This window comes from Panthera uncia, assembly GCF_023721935.1.
Source record: "Panthera uncia isolate 11264 chromosome C1 unlocalized genomic scaffold, Puncia_PCG_1.0 HiC_scaffold_3, whole genome shotgun sequence".
Lineage (NCBI taxonomy): Eukaryota > Metazoa > Chordata > Mammalia > Carnivora > Felidae > Panthera > Panthera uncia.
The window spans coordinates 45493355-45518640 of record NW_026057584.1 but is presented as its reverse complement, the minus strand read 5'-3'; the positions used below and the strand labels follow the sequence as shown (position 1 = coordinate 45518640).

Below are 25286 nucleotides of genomic sequence, written 5' to 3'. Positions count from 1 at the left end.
CAGACTTATTGGATAATTTAAAATATAAGCTTGCCAGAATCCCTGCATAGTTATATTGTTTCAAAAGTATAAACTGTATTTCACCCGAATTGTAATTGTTTGTAATTGATTTCAAGAATTTAAATTCCTTGACCAATTATTCTCTTTGGATATAGCATATTAGCTTCTTTTTTTCTTGAAGGTTGAAAATAATTTATTGAAACTTAATTCAGTGGCTTACAGTATTAATGGGTATAAAAGGAGGGCTCTTTGTTTTCCACTTAAAAAAACAAGTTCATTTTGATTGAGGCTTGAGCTCAGGAAATCTATGTTTAACAAGTTCACCAACTGATTCTGCTGCAGGTAGATGGAAGTTGGGACTCTGAAAAGAGGTCCAAGATATTTCTCCAATTATAAGTGCACATGACTTTCATGAACTCAAAGAGGCTATGTTTCATCAGAATTTTATATCATTTTCACCTCAAGGTTTTATTTGCTTTAATTGTAATAATGACTATATTTATAAAATTCATTTGATATGTATGTAGAATTTTGACATGCCATCCTCTTTAATTGTCATTTTAAATAACTAATCATGGAGGATTAAAACAGGAAAAGAAATTATGACCCACTTGGCAGAACTTTTTCTGCTTACTTTACGATACCAAGGCCAGAGAGTTGAGTGACTTTACCAGTTTACAAAGTTAGGTAGTAACAGAATCAGATTCAAATTTAAGACCTTAGATTGTCATTGTAGCATTCATCCCATCATGCTCTATTATTTCCATAACTGTGACCTGTTCCAGAGCCCATTGGCTCTTATTGGGGCTCTTGTCTTATCTACTCATTGTATCTTTTGAGTACTTCTGTGAAGTTGTTGAGTTTGAAAGACAGATAAAACCGATCATAGTATGTCACAAGACTGGAATTCAGTACTGTGGATCATTGTGGATCACATGGGGAACTAGAATACCCAACCCGGCCAAGCAATAAGGAAGAGAGTCCAAATGAGGAAGCTGAACTTCCTTCTTCACCAGGCAGTAATGAAGTAGTGCTCCCCATTCCCATTCCTCTACTGGAATTGTGTCAGAGTAAGCCACTAAAACACTAAGCTTAAATAATTTCTAGTCTTATAATATTGTTTTTTTAATTTTTTTTAACGTTTATTTATTTTTTGAGAAACAGAGAGAGCAGGAGCAGGGGAGAAGCAGAGAGAGAGGGGGAGTCAGAGAATCCAAAGCAGGCTGCAGGCTCTGAGCTGCCAGCACAGAGCCCAACACGGGACTCAAACTCGTGAACTGTGAGATCATGACCTGAGCTGAAGTTGGATGCTTAGCCAACTGAGCCACCCAGGCACCCTTATAATATTTTTTTTAAGTTTATTTATTTATTTTGAGAGAGAGAAAGAGAGGCAGTGCAAGCGGGGGAGGGGTAGAGAGAGAGGAAGAGAGAGAATCTAAAGCATTCTCCACAGAGCCTGCCATGGGGTTTGATCTCAACCGGTCACTTAACCAACTGAGCCACCCAGGCACCCCAGAGTATTATAATATAATATCCAAAATAGGCAAGATTCAGTTGAAAATCACTCATCATATCAAGAAGTAAGAAGATGTTGAACTAAATAGAAAATTTGAACAGCCCATAACCAGCAAAGAAATTGAATCAGTAATCAAAAATCTCCAAACAAATAAAAGTCCAGGGCCAGATGGCTTCCCCCAGGAATTCTACCAGACATTTAAAGAGTTAGTACCTATTGTTCTCAAATTACTCTGAAAAATAGAAATGGAAGGAAAACTTCCAAACTCCCTCTCCAAGGCCAGCATCACCTTGATTCCAAAACCAAAGACCCCACCAAAAAGGAGAATTACAGGCCTATATCCCTGATGCACACAGATGCAAAAACTCTCAACAAGATACTAGCAAATCAAATTCAATAGTACATTGAGAGAATTATTCACCACAATCAAGTGGAATTTATTTCTAGGCTGTAGGTGTGGTTCAATATTCACGTGATACACCACATTAATAAAAGAAATGATAAGAAGCATACAATCCTCTCAATAGATGCAGAAAAAGCATTTGACAAAATACAGTATCCAATTTTGATAAAAACCCTCTACAAAGTAGGGATAGATGGTACATACCTCAATGTCATAAAGGCTATGAACAAATTACCCATAGCCAATATTTTCCTTAAAGGGGAAAATCTGACAGCTTTTCCTCTATGGTTAGGCATAAGACAGGGATGTCCACTCTCATTACTATATAACACAGTACTGAAAGTCTTAGCCTCAGCAATCAGAAAACAAAAGGAAATAAAAGGCATGCCAACTGGTAAGGAAAATGTCAAATTTTCGCTATATGCAGATGATATGATCCTCTATGTAGAAAACCCAAAAGACTGCATCAAAAAATTGCTAGAACGAATACATGAATTCAGCAAAGTCACAGGATATGTAATCAATGTACAGTAATCTGCACTATACACCAACAATGAAGCAGCAGAAAAAGAAATCAAAGAATCTATCCCATTTACAGTTGCACCAAAAAACATAAGATACTTAGGAATAAACCTAACCAAAGAAGTAAAGTATCTGTACTCTGAAAACTATAGAACACTCAGGGGTACCTGAGTGGCTCAGTTGGTTGAGCGCCTGACTCTTGATTTCAGCTCAGGTCAAGATCCCAGGGTTGTGGGATCAAGCCCCACATCAGGCTCCACACTGAGCATGGAGTTTACTTATGATTCTTTATCTCTCTCCTTGTGCCCCTTGCCCCCACTTGCACTCTCTTGCTTTCTGTCTAAAATAAAAATAATTTTTAAAAAACCTTTAGGACACTCATGAAAGAAATTGAAGAGGACACAAAGAAATGGAAAAACATTCCAAGTTCATGGATGGGAAGAATGTACATTGTTAAAATGTCTATACTACCCAAAGCAATCTACACATATTAATGCAATCCCTATCAAAATACCAACAGCATTTTTCATAAAGCTAGAACAAACAATCCTAAAATTTGTATGGAACCACAAAAGACCCTGAATAACCAAAGCAATCCTGAAAAAGCAAAGCAAAGCTGGAGGCATCACAATTCTGGACTCCAAGCTCTATTACAAAGCACTAGTCATCAAGGCAGTATGGTACTGGCACAAAAACAGAACATAAACATCAATGGAACAGAGTAGAAAACCCAGAAATGGACCCACAATCATATGGTCAACTAATCTTTGACAAAGCAGGAAAGAATATCCAATGGAAAAAAGACAGTTTCTTCAATAAATAGTGATGGGAAAACTGGACAGCATCATGCAGAAGAATGAAAATGGACCACTTTCTAACACAAAAATAAATTCAAAATGGATGAAAGACATAAATGTGAGACAGGAAACCATCAAAATCCTAGAGGATAACACAGGTAGCAACCTGTTTGATCTCATTTGTAGCAACTTTTTACTAGACCCATCTCTGGAGGCAATAAAAACAAAAGCAAAAATGAACTCTTGTGACTTTATCAAGATAAAAAGCTGCACCGTGAAAGAAAAGAAACAATCAACAAAACAAAAAAGCAACCTACAGAATGGGAGAAGATATTTCAAATGACATATCTGACAAAGGGTTAGTATCCAGAATGTATAAAGAACTCATCACACTCAACATCCACAACCCAAATAATCCAGTTAAGACATGGGCAGAAGACATGAATAGACAATTTTCAAAAGAAGAACTATAGATGACTAACAGGCTCATGAAAAGATGCTTAACATTACTGATCATCAGGGAATTACAAATCAAAACTACCATGAGCGATTCCCTCACACCTGTCAAAATGGTTAAAATCAACAACATAAGAACCAACAGGTGTTCCTGATGTGGCAAAAGGGGAAACCTCTTGCATTGTTGGTGGCAAAGCAAACTGGTACAGCCACTCTGGAGAACAGTATGGAGGTTCCTCAAAAGGTTAAAAATAGAAGTACCCTGGGACCCAGCAATTGCACTATTAGGTATTTACCCAAAGAACACAAAAAACTAATTCAAAGGGATACATGCACCTCAATGTATATAGCAGCATTATCCTCACTAGCCAAATTATGGAAACAGCCCAAGTGTTGATCAACTGATGAATGTATAAAGATGAGGTATAAATATACAATGGAATAGTTGTCAGCCATAAAAAAAGAATAAAATCTTGCCATTTGCAATGACATGGATGGAGCTACAGAGTATTATGCTAAGCAAAATAAGTGAGTCAAAAAAGACAAACACCATATGATTTCACTTATATGTGGAATTTAAGAAACAAAACAAATGAGCAAAGGGAAAAGGAGAGAGAGACAAATCAAGAAACAAACTCTTAACTATAGTGAACTGATGATTACCAGAGAGGGGGTGTGGGAGGTATGAGTTAAAAAAAGAAAGAAAATAGAAACAAAAATACTTTCTAATGTGATTCTAAATAGGCATTTCATAAGGCAATTATATTATAACCTGGAAAGTTGAAGAGATGTAAAAAGAGGTAAGTTTTCTACATGTCACCTGACCTGAAAAATGATAACACTAGTAGACTGTGATTATACAAATATACAAATATATTTGTGATTATAAAAATATAATATGCATCCTAAAGCAATCATTAAAAATCTATATAATGAGATATTTTTAAAAGTACTATGGAAAAGTCAAATTTTTATTGTAAAAGTATTTCAAAAACTCACAACAATACAGTGAAAAGAAAATAGAGAAAATAGGTGACAGAAAAGAAAAATTTGAATGGCACACTTAAGCTTTAATGTATCAAAAATCACATTCAGTGTAAATGATCTAAAAACACCAAATAAAAGAGATTGTTAGAGTAAAGAACCCAAATGTCCATCGATGGATGAATGGATAAAGAAGATGTGGTATATATACACAATAGAGTATTACTCGGCAATCAAAAAGAATGAAATCTTGCCATTTGCAAGTACGTGGGCGGAACTGGAGGGTATTATGCTAAATGAAATCAGTCAGTCAGAGAAAGACAAAAATCATGTGACTTCACTCATATGAGGGCTTTAAGAGCCAAACAGATGAACATAAGGGAAGGGAAACAACAATAATATAAAAACAGGAAGGGGGACAAAACATAAGAGACTCATATATATGGAGAACAAACAAAAGGTTACTGGAGGGGGTATGGGAGGGGGGATGGGCTAAATGGGTAAGGGGCACTAAGGAATCTATTCCTGAAATCATTATTGCACCATATGCTAACTAATTTGGATATAAATTTTAAAAAATAAAAAATAAAACAAGTTAAAAAAAACGAATCCAGGTATATATTTTCTACAAGAAACTTGTTGCAGATATAGTGATATGGGTGATACAGGTAGATTGAAAATAAAAGAATATAAAAATTATATCATGTAAACATTACTTAAAGCAAAAGTATACTAATATCAGATAAATTAGACTTCAAAATAAAGAAAATTATGAGAGACAGAGAAAGACTTTATATAAAGATAAAAGGGTCATACCACCAAGAAGGCCACCTAAATGTGTATAACCAAACAATAAACTTGCAAAGTAAGTGAAGCAAAAACTGATGGAACTCAAAGGAAACACAGGATAAATAGACTATGCACAATTATAGTTAAAGACTTCACTACTACCACTCTCCCCAAAATTAATAGAACAACTAGAAAGGAAATCATATAGAATATAGAATTACTCATCAACCTTATCAGCCAATGGGATCTGATTAATAGCTATAGGGATCTTCATTCAACAACAGCAGAATGCACATTGTCTTCTAGTGTCAAAGGAGCATGTACCAAAATAAACCATATTCTGGACTATAAAATAAATCTGAAATATCATAAGGAATTGAAACAATAGGGTGCCTGGGTGGCTTGGTTAAGCATCTGCCTTCAGCTCAGGTCATGATCTCACAGTCTGTGAATTCCAGCCCTGAGTCGGGCTCTGTGCTGACAGCTCAGAGCCTGGAGTCTGCTTCAAATTCTGTGTCTCCCTCTCTCTCTGCCCCTCCCTCACTTGTGCTCTCTGTCTCTGTCTCTCTCTCAAAAATAATAAACACAAAATTTTTTTAAAAAAATTGAAACAACAAGGAAATCAATTTACAGATCAGTAACAAAATTCTTCAAAAATTGGAGATGAAACATCATACTTGCAAATATTCTGTATGTCAGAGAGGATTTCTCAAAGGAAACTTAAAATGCAGTGAAATGTATATAAGTGAAATAGAATGTTATCAGCATTTGTGTAATGCAGCTAAAACAGTGCCGAGAGAAATTTATGACAACTAAATTAATACATTAGAGAAAAGGAAGTCTCAAGTCAATGATCTAAGCTCCTATTTCAAGTCCTTAGAAACAAACCTAAAGGAAGAAAATAAGAATGATAAAAGGAGAAATTAATAAAATTGAAAACAAAAACAATAGAGAAACTAAAGAAACAGAGCTGGTTCTTTGAAAGATCATAAAAGTATCTAAATTTTAGTGAGATTAGCAAAGTAAAAATGAAAAAGAACAGACAGTAGTTACCAGTGTCAGGAATGAAACAGATTTAACTGCAGACCCTCAGATAGCAAAGGAACAATAAGAGAATACTATAAATAACTGTATGCACAAAAAATTGACAATATAGATGAATTGGATCAATTTCTTAAGAGATAAATACTACCATAAATCACCAAACATTAAATATATAACTTGGATAGGCCTCTTACACCAAAGGTAATGGAATTTATAATTTAAAACTTATTAAAAGAAAACTCTTCATGCCTAGATAGTTTCACTGGAGGAATCTATTAAATGCTTATAGAGGAATTAACATCCTGCACAACCTATTTCAAAAAACAGAAGAGATGAGAGCACCCCTCAATTCATTTTATGAAACTAGTGTATTCCCTAATACCAAACGAGACAAAGACAGTGAAAAAGAAACAAACTAGAGACCAAGCTATATCCCCAAGGAATATATATGCAAGAATTTCTAATGAATTATTAGCAAATATAATTCTGCAATATATAAAAGGAATTACACACCAAGACCAGGTAGAGTGTGTTCCAGGGATACAGTCTTGTCCAGCATTCAAAAATCCAACCATGTGATCAATCATGTTAATAGGCTTTAGAAGAAAAACCATATGATCATATCAGTCAATGCTTAAAAAAAATTGTAAAAATCAACACTCATTCAGGGCTAGAAACTCAGAAAAATAGCAATATAAGAAACTTTATTTGACAAAGAACATTTAAGACTATAGGTTACATTTTACTTAGTGGTGAAAAAGCTGAATGCCTTCTTCCCAAGACTGAGAACGAGGCAAGGATTTTTACTCTACTACTCTTACTAAACACAGTCCTGGAAGTTCTAGACTTCGCAATAAGGCAAAATAAGAAAATAAAAAGCAAAAGATTGTAAAAGAAGAAATATTACTTCAAAAGATTCCAACAAAAACACCTAGATCTAATAAACGAGTTCAACAAGGTGGCAGAATACATGATAAATATACAAAAATCAATTGTATTGCTGTATATGAGCAATGAACACATGGATACAAAAATTTACAATTGCTTAAAAAAATACATAGGTGTAAATCTAACCAGAGATGTAAAACTTGTACAGGACTTATATGCTGAAAATTACAAATTGCTTATGAAAGAAATAAAAATAGATATAGATACAAGGAGTGATATGCAATGTTCATAGATTGGAAGACTGAATCTAGTCTGTATGTCAGTTCTCTCCAAATTAATGTACAGGTTTAACACAATTTCTTTCAAAATCATAGCAAGATTTTTTATAGGTATAGGCAAGAGGATTCTAAAATTTATATAAAAAGGCAAATGAACTAGAATTGCTAAAACAGTTTTGAAAAAGACCAATAAAGTAGAAAAAAGTTTACCCTATTTCAAGACTTAATACATACAGTAATCAAGACTGTAGTTTTGGTGAAGGGGCAGAGCAATAGATTAACGAAACAGAGTGGAGAACACAATAGTCAATCCACACAAATATATACCACTGATTTTTGATAAAGGCACAAAAGTGATGCAACACATGCAAAATGCAAAAGATATCCTTTTCAATAAATGGTGCTTGTGAAGTTGGACCTCCATGGGTAAATAAAATGCACATTGACTAAAATCTCACACGTTATACAAAAATTAACTGAAAATGCATCATGGACTTAAATGTAAAATGCACAACTATAAACATTTAGAGAAAAACACAGGGAGAATCTTCAGCGTGTAGGGATAGGCAGAGTTCTCAGACTTGACACCCAAACCAGGACTCATAAATGGAAAAGGTGGCAAATTGGGCTTCATCAAAAATAATATTTGTGTGTATGCATGAAAGGCCTTATGAAGAAGATAAGAAGATTACCTAGAATGAGAAAAAATATTTACAAACTTACATCAGACAAAGAACTTTCAAAACTCAACAGCATGAAAACAATTTATCAAATTGGAAAGTGGGCATAAGATATGAAGGATCATTGCATTGAAGAAGATAGTCAGATGGCAAATACACGTGAAAAGATGTTAACATTGGTATCCATTAGGGAAAGGCAAATTAAAATCAAAATGAGGGATCACTATGCAACTATTAGAAAGAGTATAATAAAAAATAGTGGGAATACCAGATGTTGGTGTGGAGATGGAAATATGGTCCACTTGTACATAGCTATGAGAATATAAATTGGTACAAACACTGGCATAAACAGTGGGCAATTTCATAAAACACTAAACATGCAACTATAACATTACCCATTTGGGCATTTATCCCAGAGAAATAAAAAATGTGCGTGTATACAAAAACCTACACATGAATGTTTATAGCAGCTTATTAGTAATAGTCCCAAAGTACAAATATCTCAGATAATGGGTGAATGGCTAAACAAATTCAAGTACAACAAATTCATGGGATACTACTCAGCAAGAAAAAGGAGTGAACTAGTAATGCATGCAACAACTTCCATGACTCTCCAGATAATTATGGAGTAAAGAAAGTCAATCCCAAAAGCTTACATACTATATGATTCCATTTCTATAATATTCTTGAAATGACAGAATTAAAGAAATGGAGAACAGAATAGTGATTTTCAGGGTGTAAGGAAATGGTAAGGGTAGACTGGAAGAGGGTGTGGCTGTAAAACAGCAAGATGAAGGAATTTTGTGGTGATGGAATTATTCTGTATCTTGATTATATTAATATCCATATTGGTTGGTGTGATTTGTAAGATAGTTTTTGCTTGTTTGTTTGTTTTTTGTATTCTGTTACCAATGGGAGAAAGTGCATGAAGGCTACCTAGGATCTCTCTGTATTATTTCCTATAACTGCTTATTAATCTTAAAAATCCTGGAAAATAATTTATGCCCTATTTGGTCCAACCCTTTCATCTTATTTTAGGGAAATCTAGGCCAGAGAGATTTAGTGCCTTCCTCGGAGTCACAAAGCTAGATAGCAACAGAAGCAGAATTACAGTCCAAGAAACTAGATTCCCATTTCACATTCTTCCATCATGACATATTATTCCCATGACTGTGACCTCTCCAGCCAGAGTCGCTCTGCTCTCTTCCTGGGGCAAAGCTTCATTCTCTTAATTACATGTATTTTATATATTCAGTACTTCTGTGAATTTCTTTCTTTTTTTTTTTTTTTAAACGTTTATTTATTTTTGACACAGAGAGAGACAGAGCATGAACAGGGGAGGGGCAGAGAGAGAGGGAGACAGAATCGGAAGCAGGCTCCAGGCTCTGAGCCATCAGCCCAGAGCCCGACGCGGGGCTCGAACTCACGGACTGTGAGATCGTGACCTGAGCTGAAGTCGCACGCTTAACCGACTGAGCCACCCAGGCGCCCCTAGTACTTCTGTGAATTTCTAAGAGCTTGCTTGAAATTTAGATGAAGGTCTACCCTAGTATGCCGCAAAACTGGAACTTACTTTATTGGTATCATGTCGTGTTATTATGATTTAATATTTATACAACTACTGTAGTCATCTCATTAAGTTTAAGAAATGAAATTAGAATAAGGATATTCATTATGATATGACTTATTTGGTTTCTGTAATATAAGGTGAATATACAGTCACTATGAACTGTGCAGCCATCATGTTTTCACAGCTTTGTTTCCAAATGTTAATATGTATACTTTATTCACTGGATATTGCACTTGATAAAATTTAAGTAGCGGCCCCAATAAGCAGATGAAAGCTTCTTCCTACGTACACATTTTCTTTAATTATGTTGAGTGAGATGTAAATAAGGCAAAGTTTAAAACTTCTCTCTTACTCTTTTACTAATTGTGAAAAAGGGTTCATGTGTCAAAAGAATTATACGTTATTAGTAATAGAATAATAAAGCTTTCACAAGCTTTATTTGTAAACTATTTATTATATATTCTTATTAATTTCATGTTTGCCTTGTAATAATTTTTTGAAATATTTTTTTTTTTTAATTTAAAACATTCTTGCTCTTTGTATTCATTAAATGATCGGGGAGAAAAATCTTCTTAGCTTAGTCATTCAGGAAACTGGGCTGTTGTAATTACTCAACAAGGAAATTCAAATTAAAAACACTTTGAGATAGCATCACTCATCCAGTAAGGTGACAAAATAAAAAGACTGTTCGTCAATGATGTCAGTGAGAATGAGGAGCAACGAGAACTCTCTTATTGCTGGTGGGAATGTAAAATGGTACAATTACTTTGCAAAACAGTTCAGCTGTTTCTTATAATGTCAAACATAGAGCTATTCTATGATTTAGCATTTCCATTGTAGATATTCAGATTTTGAAAACAGATGTCCACAAAATGATTTTAGAAGAATGTTTGTAGCTGTTTTATTTATAACTAGGATATAACAAATGATACATACAACATCTGAGAAACTCCAAAAGAAGCCAGACAAAAAAGAATATATACTATATGGCTCAGTTTTATGGATACAAGGACAGACAAAACTGATTTATGGTGATGAAATTATAGCAATGGTTACACATAAGAAATGTGATTTGACTGAAAGTAGGCATTGGAGAACTTTCTGGGATGATAGAAATATTCTATATGTTTAGTGATATGGTGAATATATAGGTATATACATTTATCATAACACAATCTTATTGTGCAATATGATCTATACATTTTATTGCTTATAAAAAAATCTGAGGCTTGTAGAGCCAAATATTTTGGATATGAATTCAGATTCTCGCCTCACAAACTGAGACCTTCCAGAATTGCAGCCCCGAGGTGCCTGGTTGGTTCAGTCGGTTAAGCATCTGACTTCGGCTCAGGTCATGATCTCATGGTTCGTGGGCTTGAGCCCTGTGTAGGGCTCTCTACTGTCAGTGCAAAGCCTACTTTGGATGCTGTTTCCCTCTCTGTCTCTCTCAAAAATAAATAAACTTAAAAAAAAAAGAATTGCAGCCCCCATATGTATTATGGAGGTAATAATAATCCCCATCTCATAAATTAATTATGAGAATCAAGTGAGGTAATGTATGCAAAATATTTACTAGGGAACTAAGTTCTGTTTTAAGAAAAAGACATGTCTTATCATAAAAAGATCATAAAAAGATTATGATTTTTTAAAAGTTATTGTAAACAATTATAACGATATCAAATGTTATTAATGATGAAACAACCTTGTTACCACTGAAATGATTCTATGTAGTGTACATCTTAAGTATTTGAGGGTAATATATTGTCTTATTAAGAGGACAATATAATTTAAAAAGTAGAAAAAAATCATAGTTTACAAATGTCTTATTGTAAAACAAATACAATGAACACATCACCTAAAATTTTAAAGTTAGAGATATAAAAAAATTGGTAATCCTACAATCTATTATAACCACATTTACTATGTTTTAATATTATATGTGATCCTAACAATCAATACAACTCATTTTTTTATATGTAAACTTTTTCATTAGTTTGAATCATTGAGTACATATGGTTTGGTATCTGGCATTTTCATTTCTTTAATATTCCTTAATGTAGCTTCCCCCCCCCCTTTTTTCTACTTTTGTTGTAAGACCAATGGTATTTAATATAATTTTCAGCATATATTTTGTATTCTTTAGTTTCCTGAGTTAAACACTATAAATTTCTTTTTTGATGACTAAAAGCCCTCCTTAAACATTTAGTGAACTACAAAAATGACAATGTCTTAATTAAATCTGTGTTATTCATAAAAAAGACTCAACTATAGAGAACAAACTGTGGGTTGCTGGAAGGGAGGTAGGGGGATGGGCTAAATGTGATGGGGATTAAGGAGGGCACTTGTGTGATGAGCACTGAGTGTTATATGTAAGTGATAACTCACCAAATTCTACTCCTGAAACTAATATTACACCATATGTTAACTAACTAGAATTTAAGTAAACACTTGAGACATTAAAAAAATGTGTTATTAAAAAAGCATATTTTCAATTTAGATTTTTAATAGCGTATCACAAAGTTTTAGGATTTGCAGCAAATTAAAGCGTGGCATTTTCAAGATTTAATATTACCACCAGTTTTTAATGTCATCTGGAAGTCTTATAATTCAATAGGACTTATTCATGATGTGTTAAATCAATTAATGCCTCTACCAATATTTTTAAATAAAATGTTAATAAACTAAATACATTTTTATTTAGTGTTTACATTGTGCAAGACACTGATACCAGTCCAGGTATGAATGAGGAAGGAATGAACTGGTGGACCCAGGACATCTGTGGCAGTTTCTGCTTGGTCAACCAGAAACTGAATTGTTTATAAGGCCAAATTCAAATGATAGATCTATGTTGTTTAACTGAACAACAAATAATATGGTTTACTATCACTTAATATTGGGAATTTTCATATAAAAGTTCAGATTTCTGACCTCATCTCACATATTTAAAATCTGACAACTCTGAGTTGGAATTGCCCATTTCCACAAGCCAACAATGAATTGGAACTGAGTTCTCCACTTAGAGAGGGCATACCTCAAGTTTTCCGGGACACCACCCAGCCCGCCTCATTCAAGTTACCTGCCATGTTCAACATGCCCTCCTCATTAGGAAGAGCAAATAAGTAGCAAGAGAAAAGAGAGACTGCAGTTTGGGCACTGTGCTTTCTTTTAATAGGTGCCACATATTTGATGAAAGAAGAAAAACAAACTGGGAAAAAATACTATGATAAAATAGATGAGAGGGTGGATAGAACTCTTGCTTCCAACTTCAACAGCTTTCATTTAATGATCAAAACTTTTTTAATGTTGTGCATGGGTAGGCATTGAATTATCATGTTACCAAAGACTACTTGGTTCATTTACTACCTCTCTTACCTGCAGCCGTCTGCCTTTTGAAGTTCCTCATGTGAATGTTTTTCTTGATTCAAAGAACAGTCTAACATGACATAGTATTGTTAAAATGCAAATCTTCTTTGAATTTTACAAAGGCTGAAGAAATAACTTTAACAATTGGCCAAGCATTTGACCTGGCATACAGGAAATTTCTAGAATCTGGAGGGAAAGATGTCGAAACAAGAAAACAGATCGCAGGATTACAGAAAAGAGTGAGTAAACTAAACTTTTTGTTTCACATTTGTGTGATGTAAGTACAGGGAAACTTGCATATCATCAAACAAATTTAGAAGGCCTGCCATTAAATTTCCCCCACACTGATTGGAACTGCTTTCACTGTGTTCCTATAATTTTTCATTCCTGATCCCCTGCACAGTTTTTAACCATTTTATATTGAATTCCCACAAGAACTTAGTGTTCTCATGTGACTTTGCTTCACTTCCTGATGCTTCTCATGGGGATCAGAGCAGCAGAAGCAGCAGATGCTGGGTAAGTGGTTTCCCATGCAGATCAGATTCCTTTGTAATTAAATTACACCCTTTCTCCACTCTCTTCAAAATCATCATAAGCAAGTTTCACTGTCTTGCGGTTATACTCCAAGATTATGGGTAACAGATTGCATAGTGCAACACGAAAACACAAAGATGAGGTATTAGAAACATGGAATTTGCACACATGTAAAAACATATTTTAAATTTAATAATATCTTTCCAGTGACCTAGAATTCCCTGATGTTTCCCAGCCTTTATCAAATAATTTTGTCCCCTGTGCAAAGAGTACGTTAAAATTTTAAATAATATGAAATCATATTCATTAATGTAGCCAATATAACAGCCAGTATCTTACAAGAACAAATTTCTGAAGGTTATTCAATAATCATTGCTTTTTAGATTCAAGACTTAGAAACCGAAAACATGGAACTTAAAAACAGAGTGCAAGATTTGGAAAGCCAATTAAGAATAACCCAAGTATCAACATCTCCAGTAAGTATATAGACTATGTGCATGTTATCCTTAGAAACAAGACTTCTTGGGGATAAAACATCTCTGGATTATCAGCTCTGTGATGTTTCAAATAATACTCTGGGATCAGTAATTTAAAACTAAACATGGGTAGAGGTGAAAGGTGCTAATTAAAAAATTACACTTACCTAGGTAGTTCTGACCAGAGTTGTTTTTTCATGTTGCTCTTTTTGCTCATGTTTTGTAGAATAAGCCCTCCCTCAGTTTGTGGCATATTCTTTCTTTTATTTCTATTGATTACTATTGACTGAGGTTAGATTTAAGGACCTAAGCCAATCTACCCTTGGAGTGTTGAATTTCATTATAGAAATTGAATTGTCTACAAGACTGACTTTGGTTTCTTATATTGCATAGCAAGGGTTTCCACTGGGAGTGATACAGTTGTATTTCAGACACTAAAATGAATGGTAGTCTCTGTAGACAACTCTCAAATATTTATAGTTAAATTGTTTACTTTTGGTTTATCATAGATTTGAAATCCTTTCCCCAATACCATGTATGATGTCATTTTTTTTTTGTGATTTTGGCTAAGGGAATCTTTTGGAGGAGGAAGACGGAATTTAAAACAACATTTTTTTCTGACAAAATATACTTAGAAAACTGTCTTTCTTCTTGAATCATCTGTGCTACCGATCTCTAGTAAAGTATGTTTTATTTTGCATTTTAAAAATAGGAATCTATAGCACAAACTAAAACACAATTATGGCATTTACAAACTTTTAAAAAGAATTTTTGTTTCTAATTTTTATTTGCAAGTCCATTTTGGTTCAGACTCTAGGCTAACTCAGTGAAAAGATCTATCTATCTATCTATCTATCTATCTATCTAGTATTTCACCAATTCTTCATCCTAAAAATGCTTGTATAAGAAATTTCATTCAGGTTTTCAAATTGGCGTGCCCTGGAAATGGTTCAAAAATTCTTCTTTCTTTTAAACTCACACTTTTCTATCTTTCTCACTGAAGCAGTTGTCATTTCCTTTGCTTGACATATACATATGGTAGTGGGGCTGATATGGCCAAAATGAGAGAGCTTGGGAGTGAGGAGGTTCCTACATTCCTATGTACCTTTGTTATGCACAATGAGACCGTCTTTATTATAATATTCCTTTCTGTTTTTTTTTTCTTCTCTTCACCACTATCATTGTTTGCTTCTCATCAGGATTATGATTTTTTTTTCTTGCCTCGCTGGTCCCAAGGACTAGAGAATCAGCTCAAACTCCTTCCAACATTGGTCCCAAAATGAAGTAACACCATTTTGTGTTTTGTTGAAAGTCTTACTATAAGTTATCTTGTGAAACAAACTATAAGTTATGTGAAATAAACATAAATGAAAGGAAGTTACCTTCTTAAGCAGTCTTAATAAAGCGTTGTTCCTAGATCTCATTGCATATGAATAGTAGCTTTTTTTTAGTCTTTATGTTTGCAAAGGAATAAAATAAGATCCATTACCATTTTGGATACAAACCCAAAGCTTGCTCACTTTTTACACTCTGTCTCTAGACACAGAACTAAGACCTCATTTTGAGGGGAAAGGTGGATCTGGGAGGAGCAGAGGAGTCTGGGGCATGTTGATGAATCATGAAATAGCACTCCGTTCTTTTATTTCCTAAAAGCAGGCACTGCCCTAGACTACCACTAAGACAACTGAGAAGAAGGTAGGTCAGGATGGGGGTTATGCATGTGCATTGGTGATCTGACATGGTCACCAAGTCAGCTTCAGAAATGGCAAGGGTCAGGAGGAATGAAGAGATGACACTTGTATCAGTTCCCTGTGATCCTCTGGCTGAGATAGCCATCACAAGCCGTGACTGTGACAGTTGATATGTAAATGAAACACACAGACTGTCTGTATGTTCATTTATTTAGCAATTCTATTTGGTAGAGTCAGTTATATAAAAAACAATAATGTGATTCAAATAGCCTGTTATTAAAAAGGATTAGCCAGGGGTGCCTGGATGGCTGTCAGTTGAGCATCCAGCTCTTGATTTTGGCTCAAGTCATGATCTCACAGTCGTAAAACTGAGCACTGGGTTGGGCTTTGCATTGGGTGTGGAGCCTGCTTAAGATTCTCTCTCCCTCTCCTTCTGCCCCTCTACTGCTTGCATGTGTGCGCGTGTGCACTTTGTGTGTGCTCTCTCTCTCTCAAAATAAATAAATAAACTTTAAAAGAAAAAAGGATCACCTCTCCAGAAGTTGTCATTTAATAACTATTATAAGCATTGTGTTCATCTCAGTACTGAATGTGTCTCAGAATGCTTCAAAGACTATAACTAAAAGGTGGAATTTTAAAAATAGATATAATTTTCTCTAACCCATTTTTTGCATTTAATACACAAAATTATTGCTGCAATGATCATTATGTAAATAACTCAAATTATAAGTTTGCAATTATATTCATTTGTCATAGCAATATCCTTGTATTTTCTCTTTATTTTAACTTGAAAAAATTACTTGTCTTATAATTTTTCAGTTTCTAAAGGCTTATTATTGTTTTTGAAATTGCTGTTATACTGAAGGATGTACATCTTCTTTAAGATAAAAAAATAAAAATTATTTGATTTTTAAAGGAAGGAGACTCAACATTTTTGAATTGCTACAAGATATCTGATGCCTGAATATTTTTTGGAGAGATTATGAACAAATATGTTTGCCTTTCATTTTCAATTTTACTTAGGTAACTGTGAAATATATTAATATAACACCAAGTGCTATATTTATTTCACATTTCTTAAAATGATCTCCCAATTTTCTGATACTAAAAATGAGCTGAATTAGGAGCACCTGGGGGGCTCAGTTGGTTAAGCATCCAACTCTTGATCTCAGCTCAGGTCATGATCTCACAGTTCATGAATTTGAGCTCTGCTTTGGGCTCTGCGCTGACAGGACGGAGCCTGCTTGGAATTCTCTCTCCCTCTCTGGGGTGTTCTCTCTCTCTCTCTCTCTCTCTCTCTAAAAATAAATAAACTTAAAAAATGAACTGAATTAACTTATCTATAGTTATTTAGTATGAAATGCTGCCATGCTTATAAATATCCACTCTGTTAAGTTTTGTTAATGATTCAAATTATTAAAATTGAATTTCAAAAACAATGAAAATTGTAAATAAAATATAAATTTAAAGTATAGGTAACTCTTGTTTAATAGCTTGTAATGGGTCTATGGAAAAGCAATTTTCTAAATTGCAACTTTCTTATGAAATTTGGCCATCAGTTTTATAGGACACAGCCAGAACCCAAAGCACTTCATAGAGTGCCATCATGTGTAGCAAAGTTAATGCACAGTAAATGCCTATTGGGCTTGTAACTCTGGAAACAAACTTTATTTCCTTTGCTTTCAAAGGACTGAAGGATAGAATGCTCCAAAATGGCTAAAGTTCTCAGCAGTTTGTTTAAAGGATTAGAGGCAGCAATTAACACATGAATTGAAGAAGTGCTGAAATGAAGTATGAATCCAATTATGCACATCAAAATTATAATATAGATGGGTTTGGTATATAAAATTAATTTGGCATCAGATTCTCCATGAGCTTTCAGTGTGTTATGGTGAGAGGAATCCCCAAGACAGATGATTTTTCTCAAAAGACCAGCCCAAGACAGGTCTTGATCCCTACTGGGAGCCAAATTTTCTGAAGTCACACAGAAGTAACTCTTTTGCCATATAAAACACTAATTCAGAAATGGTTCTCTGTAAATGATTTGACACTATAATTTGGTTCATAAAAATAAGCATATAAAAAACAATTTCTTGAAATATCAGAATTTGCAAATTAAACACAGTGTAGTCCACATCAAACAAGTATTAGTCAAAGTACAATAAAAGGTTTATCTCTAATCTTAGCTTTTAAATGGTCTCTTTGGGAAGAAGGAGAGAAGAGAACAAAAGTAGGAATGGAATTATGGGGGAGGGTGATATTAAAAGTAATGTAGAAAATGAAAATAATTCAAATCCCTAGTTTGGATGCTGTTCTTATCAGTGTGTGATCAAATAGCAGATAAAGGCAATGATGGGAACCATCAGAAAATTTAGAAACATTTTTGGTAAAATTTGATTAGATAACTGAAAGATCAAAAGCTATTTTTCCTAGGAAGAGGCCCAAAGTTATAGTTGAATTTCTGTAACACAGAACAATGGTTCAAATAAATCAGATCTTCTCATCAGAAAATTCAGTTTTAGAGGTATTGAATCTTTTATTCTGTGTTAAATCATAAATTAAAAATGTAAATTTTAAATTTTTTACAATTAAATTAAAAAAATTAATTTTTAATTTTTTACAAATTAAAAATGTAAAAAAGTAGAATGTTCCAGACTGAAAACCTTTGTACGTTAAGGAATTGCTGTGTGGGTCAGAACATAGATACACTTCCCTGCACTCCCCAAAGTCACCCTAAGGAAAGGTTGCTATTTCTTAGATGATGGCCAGCCAGCCATGTATTTGTTATACACATCATTGTGAATTGGTCATACTGATGTGTTTTGAAGATACAACTAAGTAATTTTAGGTTCAAACTTTTAATGAAAATCTTCAGGCATTCTAAAAAGTCCTTTCAAACTTTCATTGTGTAAATTGTAATCTCATTTTTATTTTCCCTAATCCCACCAAGTCATCACTCCTTTTATGAAATAGTATCTTAGTGAGATGTCTTATGTATGACAGTGTATATCATTTTGATTTTTGTTTTCTCACATTTGCTAATTACACACATTAGATACAGTTGTGATCTGTTATGGCAGCTTGTAAAATATTTATTGAATATCTAACATAGTCATATGATATTCTAGGCTGTTGGGTTTTAGCAGTATATGAATTTCAGCTGTTAAGAAATTTATATCCCATGGGGGAAAGAAAGAGGGGTGGGTAATCAACTCCTAGGTAAATGAATAAATAAATATAAAAATTCAAATCTGATATATGCTATGAATAAAATAAAATAGAGCAGAGTAGGAGAGAATGGGCGGGGACTGTTTTAGAGACAGTAATCATGGGAAACCCTTTCTGGGAAGGTAGCGTTCGAATTGAGACCTGAATGGTAAAAAGTTAGTGTAAAGGACTGGAAACAGTAACAAGACCTTTGTGCCTGGAACATACTGACCATAAGCCAAAATAGTTGGAGATGACATTGGAGAGAGAGTCAGGGGCTAGATTTTATAGGGCCGGTAGATTTCATTTTGTTATTTTTTTTTTCTAATTGCACTGTGAAGTTACTTACAGGTTTTAAACAGGGGATTTGGGGATCGTCTGACTGACCTATACACCAGGGTCTGTAAAAAACGCCAAAATGAGGTCCCCTAAACTGTCTAGGAGGCTATTTCAGTATCCTAGGAGAGGGAGAAGAAATTAGTCTAGAATTCTATCATTTCAGATGGTGTATGTAACTTGATACATTTTGGAAGTAGAGCTTTCAGGACTTACTGATGGATTGGTTGGGGGCTGTAGAATAAAAGAGAGGTCAGAATTGTCCTGTAGGGTTTTATCCTGAGCATCTGGGTAGTGGTACCATTTTTCAAAATAGACATGACTTGGTGAAGGTGCATAACAAAGAATATTTCACTTTTCCTCATATTAGTTCTGCCTACTGGACAGCCACCTGGAGATGCTTATGGAACTAAAGAAGGAGATCTGGGCTCATGATTATAGTACTTGAATGAAAAAAGTTTATTTTTTTTTTCTGTCACCAGAAAAAGACTATTTTTTATTGGACTGTTGTTTATTGCTTTAGTTAATACACCAAGTATAAATTTACCCAGTATGAAGTTCTAGAGTAGTTCAGTTCTAGCTAAAAAAACAAAGTAGGAGACTTATTTTTTGCTCAATATTAAAATTAAAAGACATTTCTAACTACAAACCAATGTATATCTTCAATATATATCCATTTTTTGTTTTCTCATGTATAAATTGCCATCCTATTTTTTAACTTTTCTTGACAAATATAATGCTTACATGTCTCCTAAATACCACTCTGTTCAATAAGTTCCTTTCCTAAGGCAAATGAAATAGCCTTTGATAGTATCCATATTATATATCTCTGTATCACACTGAAATTGTGGAAATCTTTTCATTGGTTTTAGAAATTGGGTCCTTATTTTATACAGTCATTTAGATACACTGAGAAATTTCCGTTACTTGACTGTGCTGTTTGCTTTTTGCTGTGTTCTAGTGGTTTGGCAATAGATTAGAGGTTGGGTTTCCACCATTTGGTACTAATTATCTAGGAACAATCTGATTTCCATTTATTACATTCACATGGCAGTGCTGCCTGTATTTGTATCAGAAAAAAAGGTTTATTCTGCCCTCCTAGCCTCGTGAATGCCCCCGGAAGATTGTTCCATTATAAGATGTGGGCATAGCAAGTTCAATCAAATTGTTCCTCTTGATTCTTGTGCCTGGATGCTTACATTTTACTTTTCTGGCTATGGATGCTTTTAACCAAATAGGACTCTTGCCAGGAAGTTAAATGAATAAAATTGTAGTCCTTAGAAGTACTGGACTTTCTATTGCTGAGTAAAATAAATGTCTCCCTTTCAATTAAACCAAGTGTTTGTTACTGGATAAAATTCTACCTTTACATAATCAACTGTGTGGCCACTGATTAGACTTGATAGGACAATTTTAACCTAAAATGTGTATTTCATTGTGGGTAAACAAAACTGCCTATTTATCTTCATCTAGTGTTTTCTCAACTATTATTGAAGTCAAGATGGGCAAGAGCAGATTTTGAAAACTCTCAGTTACACAACAAGCCAAATGTGAATCTTTAAACAAAAGCATAAATTTTAAACATGACATTGATTTAAGAACATTTGTTGCCCACAAAAAGTGATTACTGGTTCATGGCTTCATTTTCATAATTGTTACTTGCACAAAAAATGATTCTAAGGCAGTAAACTCTATCTAATGGGAAGAAAAATATATTCCCTTCCAGCTCTGACCATGAATGCCTGATCAAATCATTTAATTTCTTGTTGCAGTTTTCCTCTTTGGGATATGTAGACAATCATGTCCATTTAACTCGTGACCTTGTTGTAAGAACAAACAAGATAATAGGTCTTACAAGTAAGAGACCAATAAAACCAAATTGTGAATCTAGAAATCTGAAAAAAAAAAAAAGTACATTCACGATGCCATAAATTCTAAACCCTAGAAGTTTTTATGTTTAAAACATGGGGTGCCTGGGTGGCTCAGTTAAGCGTCCGACTTTAGCTCAGGTCTTGATCTAGTGGTTCATGAGTTCGAGCACCACATCAGGCTCTGTGCTGACAACTCAGAGCCTGGAGCCTGCTTCAGATTCTGTGTCTCCCTCTCTCTCTGTCCCTCCCCCACTAGCACTCTGTCTCTCTCTCTCTCTCTCTCTCTCTCTCTCTCAAAAAATGAATAAACATTAAAAAAATTAAAACTTAAAGTCATATTAAAAATGTAACATAATAGTGAACTTTGAAAGTGTGAATCTGCATGGCAGCATAGAAAGATCTGCTAGAATATTTTGCATCACAATTGTATTTCCTCATCTTTAGTGTTATTTATAATCTACCAGTTTTTCAACTAGAAAAATTTAGACATCATCCCTTAAATATAAATTTAAATAATTACTTTGTAAATTTAATTCTAAGTAACATTTTGAAACTCTATTTTAATAGTAATGTTAAATCATATTTTAATCTTAAAGTTGTTTTACATTTTAAAAGGATATTTGGATATTTATATTACCAAAACATTAACAGCCTAAAGTAAAATTTTGATACCATTCTTTTTTTTTAATTTTTTATTTTAGAGAGAGAGAGAAAGAGGGAGAGCACAGATGGGGAGAGGCATAGAGGGAAAGAGAGAATCCCAAGGAGGCTCCATGTTCAGCATAGAGCCTGACATGGGGCTTGATCCCATGACCCTGGAATCATAATACAGTTTTTTTGTTGTTGTTTAAATGTTTTCAACCTTTACTGAAAATGCAAACCCTTCTATGACACTTCATCATTGCTGTCACATTTAGACAAGGCTAAGGTTGAAATATTCACCATGCCTAAATGCACCAAGCCACTGCTTCCTAGAGCAAGCTACAAAACTACAACAATGAATCTCAGATATGGGCCTTCATGATTAATAGACCTTAATAACCTAACAACGTCTGCATAATTAATATGTAATGATTGAACATAAAGCTCCTTGTTTCCTTAGTTTAATAATTCAGATCCTGTGCACCTTCATAAAGACCAAAGCACTTGGAATTATGAGCATAAAGGACGAGTTAAACAGTGGTGCCAGAATTTCTGTAAGAGAGTGCAAAAATTTTGGTTTCTAGCCATCTGTCAAAATATTGACAGAAGACCCAAAATAAAAATATCAAGCTGTTTTCATCTAAACTATGTATTTAATTTCATAAATAAATATCCTTAATGAGTTAAAAATGGCAGCTTACAAAATGTCTAACTCCTGACCCCCTAAATTTAGAACCACCACTCAAAATGTTTTTTATTTAACTTTCTTTTTTTTCATTTTATTTTTTTAATTTACATCCAAATGAGCGTATAGTGCAACAATGATTTCAAGAGTAGATTCCTTAATGCCCCTTACCCATTTAGCCCATCCCCCTCCCACAACCCCTCCAGTAACCCTCTGTTTATTCTCCATATTTAAGAGTCTCATATTTTGTCCCCCTCGCTGTTTTTATATTATTTTTGCTTCCCTTCCCTTATGTTCATCTGTTCTGTGTCTTAAAGTCCTCATATGAGCACCACTCAAAATATCTAACAGATGTAATATTTAATTCCTTGACTTGAATCATTTCAAAGTTAGGAATCACAAACACAAGACGTCAGTACAGCCCAGGCTGTGACATAAATGTGTAATGGGTACGTGGTGGTAGTAATGAATTAGGGAGCATATACCCAACTTAAATGGTACAGCAGTTACTGCCAGTCAATTATTTTCAGGCAAGTCTGTGGGCTCACTTTCTAGATTTTCAAACTTCTCAAGAAAAGCTCCAGATTTTAATGTTCAATCTCTTAATATTACCTGAAAGCAACTGATTCAGTGTTTTAAGAGATTTGTGTGACCGAGCAATAAATGCCGGTTGACCAAAACTTCATTACTGACCCAAAGGAAACCTGTGATAGTGGTAGAGTCTTAAACTTTAGATACCACAACTATTGATAGATATCCCAGCTTTACCATTTTGAAAGTGAAAAATACCTCTTAACTCGTGTATTTAACAACTTGATTATTTTCATGTTATATAAGTATATGTTCTCAGAGCAAGTAGAAGGCATATTATTAACACTGTCATAAAACACTAGAGCACTTATAAGTTAGGTTATTTTGGCCTTCATTTGTTTTGAGGCATCTGGTTAAGATTTCTTGGCCAATATAAGTCATAAAATAATATAGAATACCCTCACTTATGTTATAAGCCAGATGATACCAAGGACAACTTCCACTTAATATCATATTATGTTTACTCAGTATAAATATTCTTAAAATTTTCCATTTTTAAATTTAAAAATTATCTAATATAGGGATACCCAGGTGACTCAGTCATTTAGGTGTTTGACTTTTGATCTCAGCTCAGGTCTTAATCTCAGGGTTGTTGGTTCAAGCCCTGCATTGGGCTTCATGCTGAGTGTGAAGTCTATTAAAAAAAAAAAGTGCTGTAGTATAAATTAGACAGTAGATATATGTTGACAGCTTATTATATGCCTACAACTCTGATGTGTTATATAGTCTTTTAGAAAATACTTCTTTTATTTATTTATTTATATTTACTTTTTAGAGAGAGAGAGAGAGCACATGCACATGTGTACATGTGTCAGGTGGGGAGAGAGAGAGAGAGAGAGAGAGAGGGAGAGAGAGAGAGAGAGAGAGAGAGAGAGAATCTTAAGCAGGCTCCATGCTCAGTGCAGAGCCCAATGTGGGGCTTGATCTCACGACCCTGAGATCATGACCGGAGCCAAAATTAAGAGTTAGATGCTTAATTGACTGAGCCACCCAGGTGCCCTGGAAATACTTCTTTTAGATAAAATTTGGAAAAATTTTGTCCACAAGGAGCTTACAAGTGTCACTTAAAGTATATGGTGACTACCAATCACAAAATTATACAGTAAACTATGTAGACTATAAAATAAATTTTAAAATTATATATACACACACACGCGCACACATACATGTATACATATCTACAGATAGATTGTTAGGGAGGTCAATAGGAAAAAAATGATTATGTAACTGTATATGCATATTAATAGTTATTAATTATATAACTCAGACCATCAGAGATTTGTTTCCACACTGAACCTTCCCTTCAGTTTAAATCTGTCACTTTACACTGCCTGGTTTTGTCCTCTGCTTTGAGAAACGAGTGAAGAAGTGACTCCCATCTTAAAAACTTCCTTCAAATTTGTGGGTTCTCCTAACTATAATTTTGGTTATAACCTTTCACTATGAGATTATCAAAAGCCATATTTGTGTTGGCTGCCTCAAAATCCGTGTTAAAAAAAAATCTCTGAAGTGTGACCTGTAGCTTAGAAGTCTGGCTCCAGGGCCAATCCTGTCAGCCCAGTCATAGGCAGTTACAAAGTCTTCCCCTGGCGAGTCTCACTGGGGGGAAATCTGCCCTGCCTATGCCAGATTTAGTGCATAGAATGGAGGAGTTGCAGTCAAGGACTTAGCGCCCTCAACCTCTGGCAGCCATGCTCTTATACATATCTGCATTCCTAGCCCAGTTGCCTATATTCAGAGGTCTCCTTATTGGAGGCCCTTGGCCATGGCCTTCTCAAAAAGCCTTTGTCAAGATCATCTTATGAGGGCCTTGAAGACTCCTTTCTCCACTATGATTCAGTACTCAGTACTTTTCTACTCCTAACCCTTCCTCCATTTCCTTCTCTTGTCTTGACCCCTCCCTCAAAACAACAACAAAAATGACAAGGACACCAACAACAAACCAGCAAGACCTTTAGTTCAG

At 34.4% G+C, this 25286-nt stretch overlaps 1 protein-coding gene across 3 annotated transcripts in view; it reads left to right on the top strand.

The window, feature by feature from the left end:
* The window catches only part of GULP1 (GULP PTB domain containing engulfment adaptor 1), a 269420-nt gene that overhangs the window by 228553 nt on the left and 15581 nt on the right, over window positions 1-25286 (top strand). For all 3 annotated transcript variants that reach the window (XM_049615355.1, XM_049615357.1, XM_049615356.1), the window contains 2 exons: window positions 13413-13529; window positions 14208-14300. In XM_049615355.1, the coding sequence (XP_049471312.1) occupies window positions 13413-13529; window positions 14208-14300 (210 nt within the window). The remainder of the gene's footprint in view (window positions 1-13412; window positions 13530-14207; window positions 14301-25286) is intronic.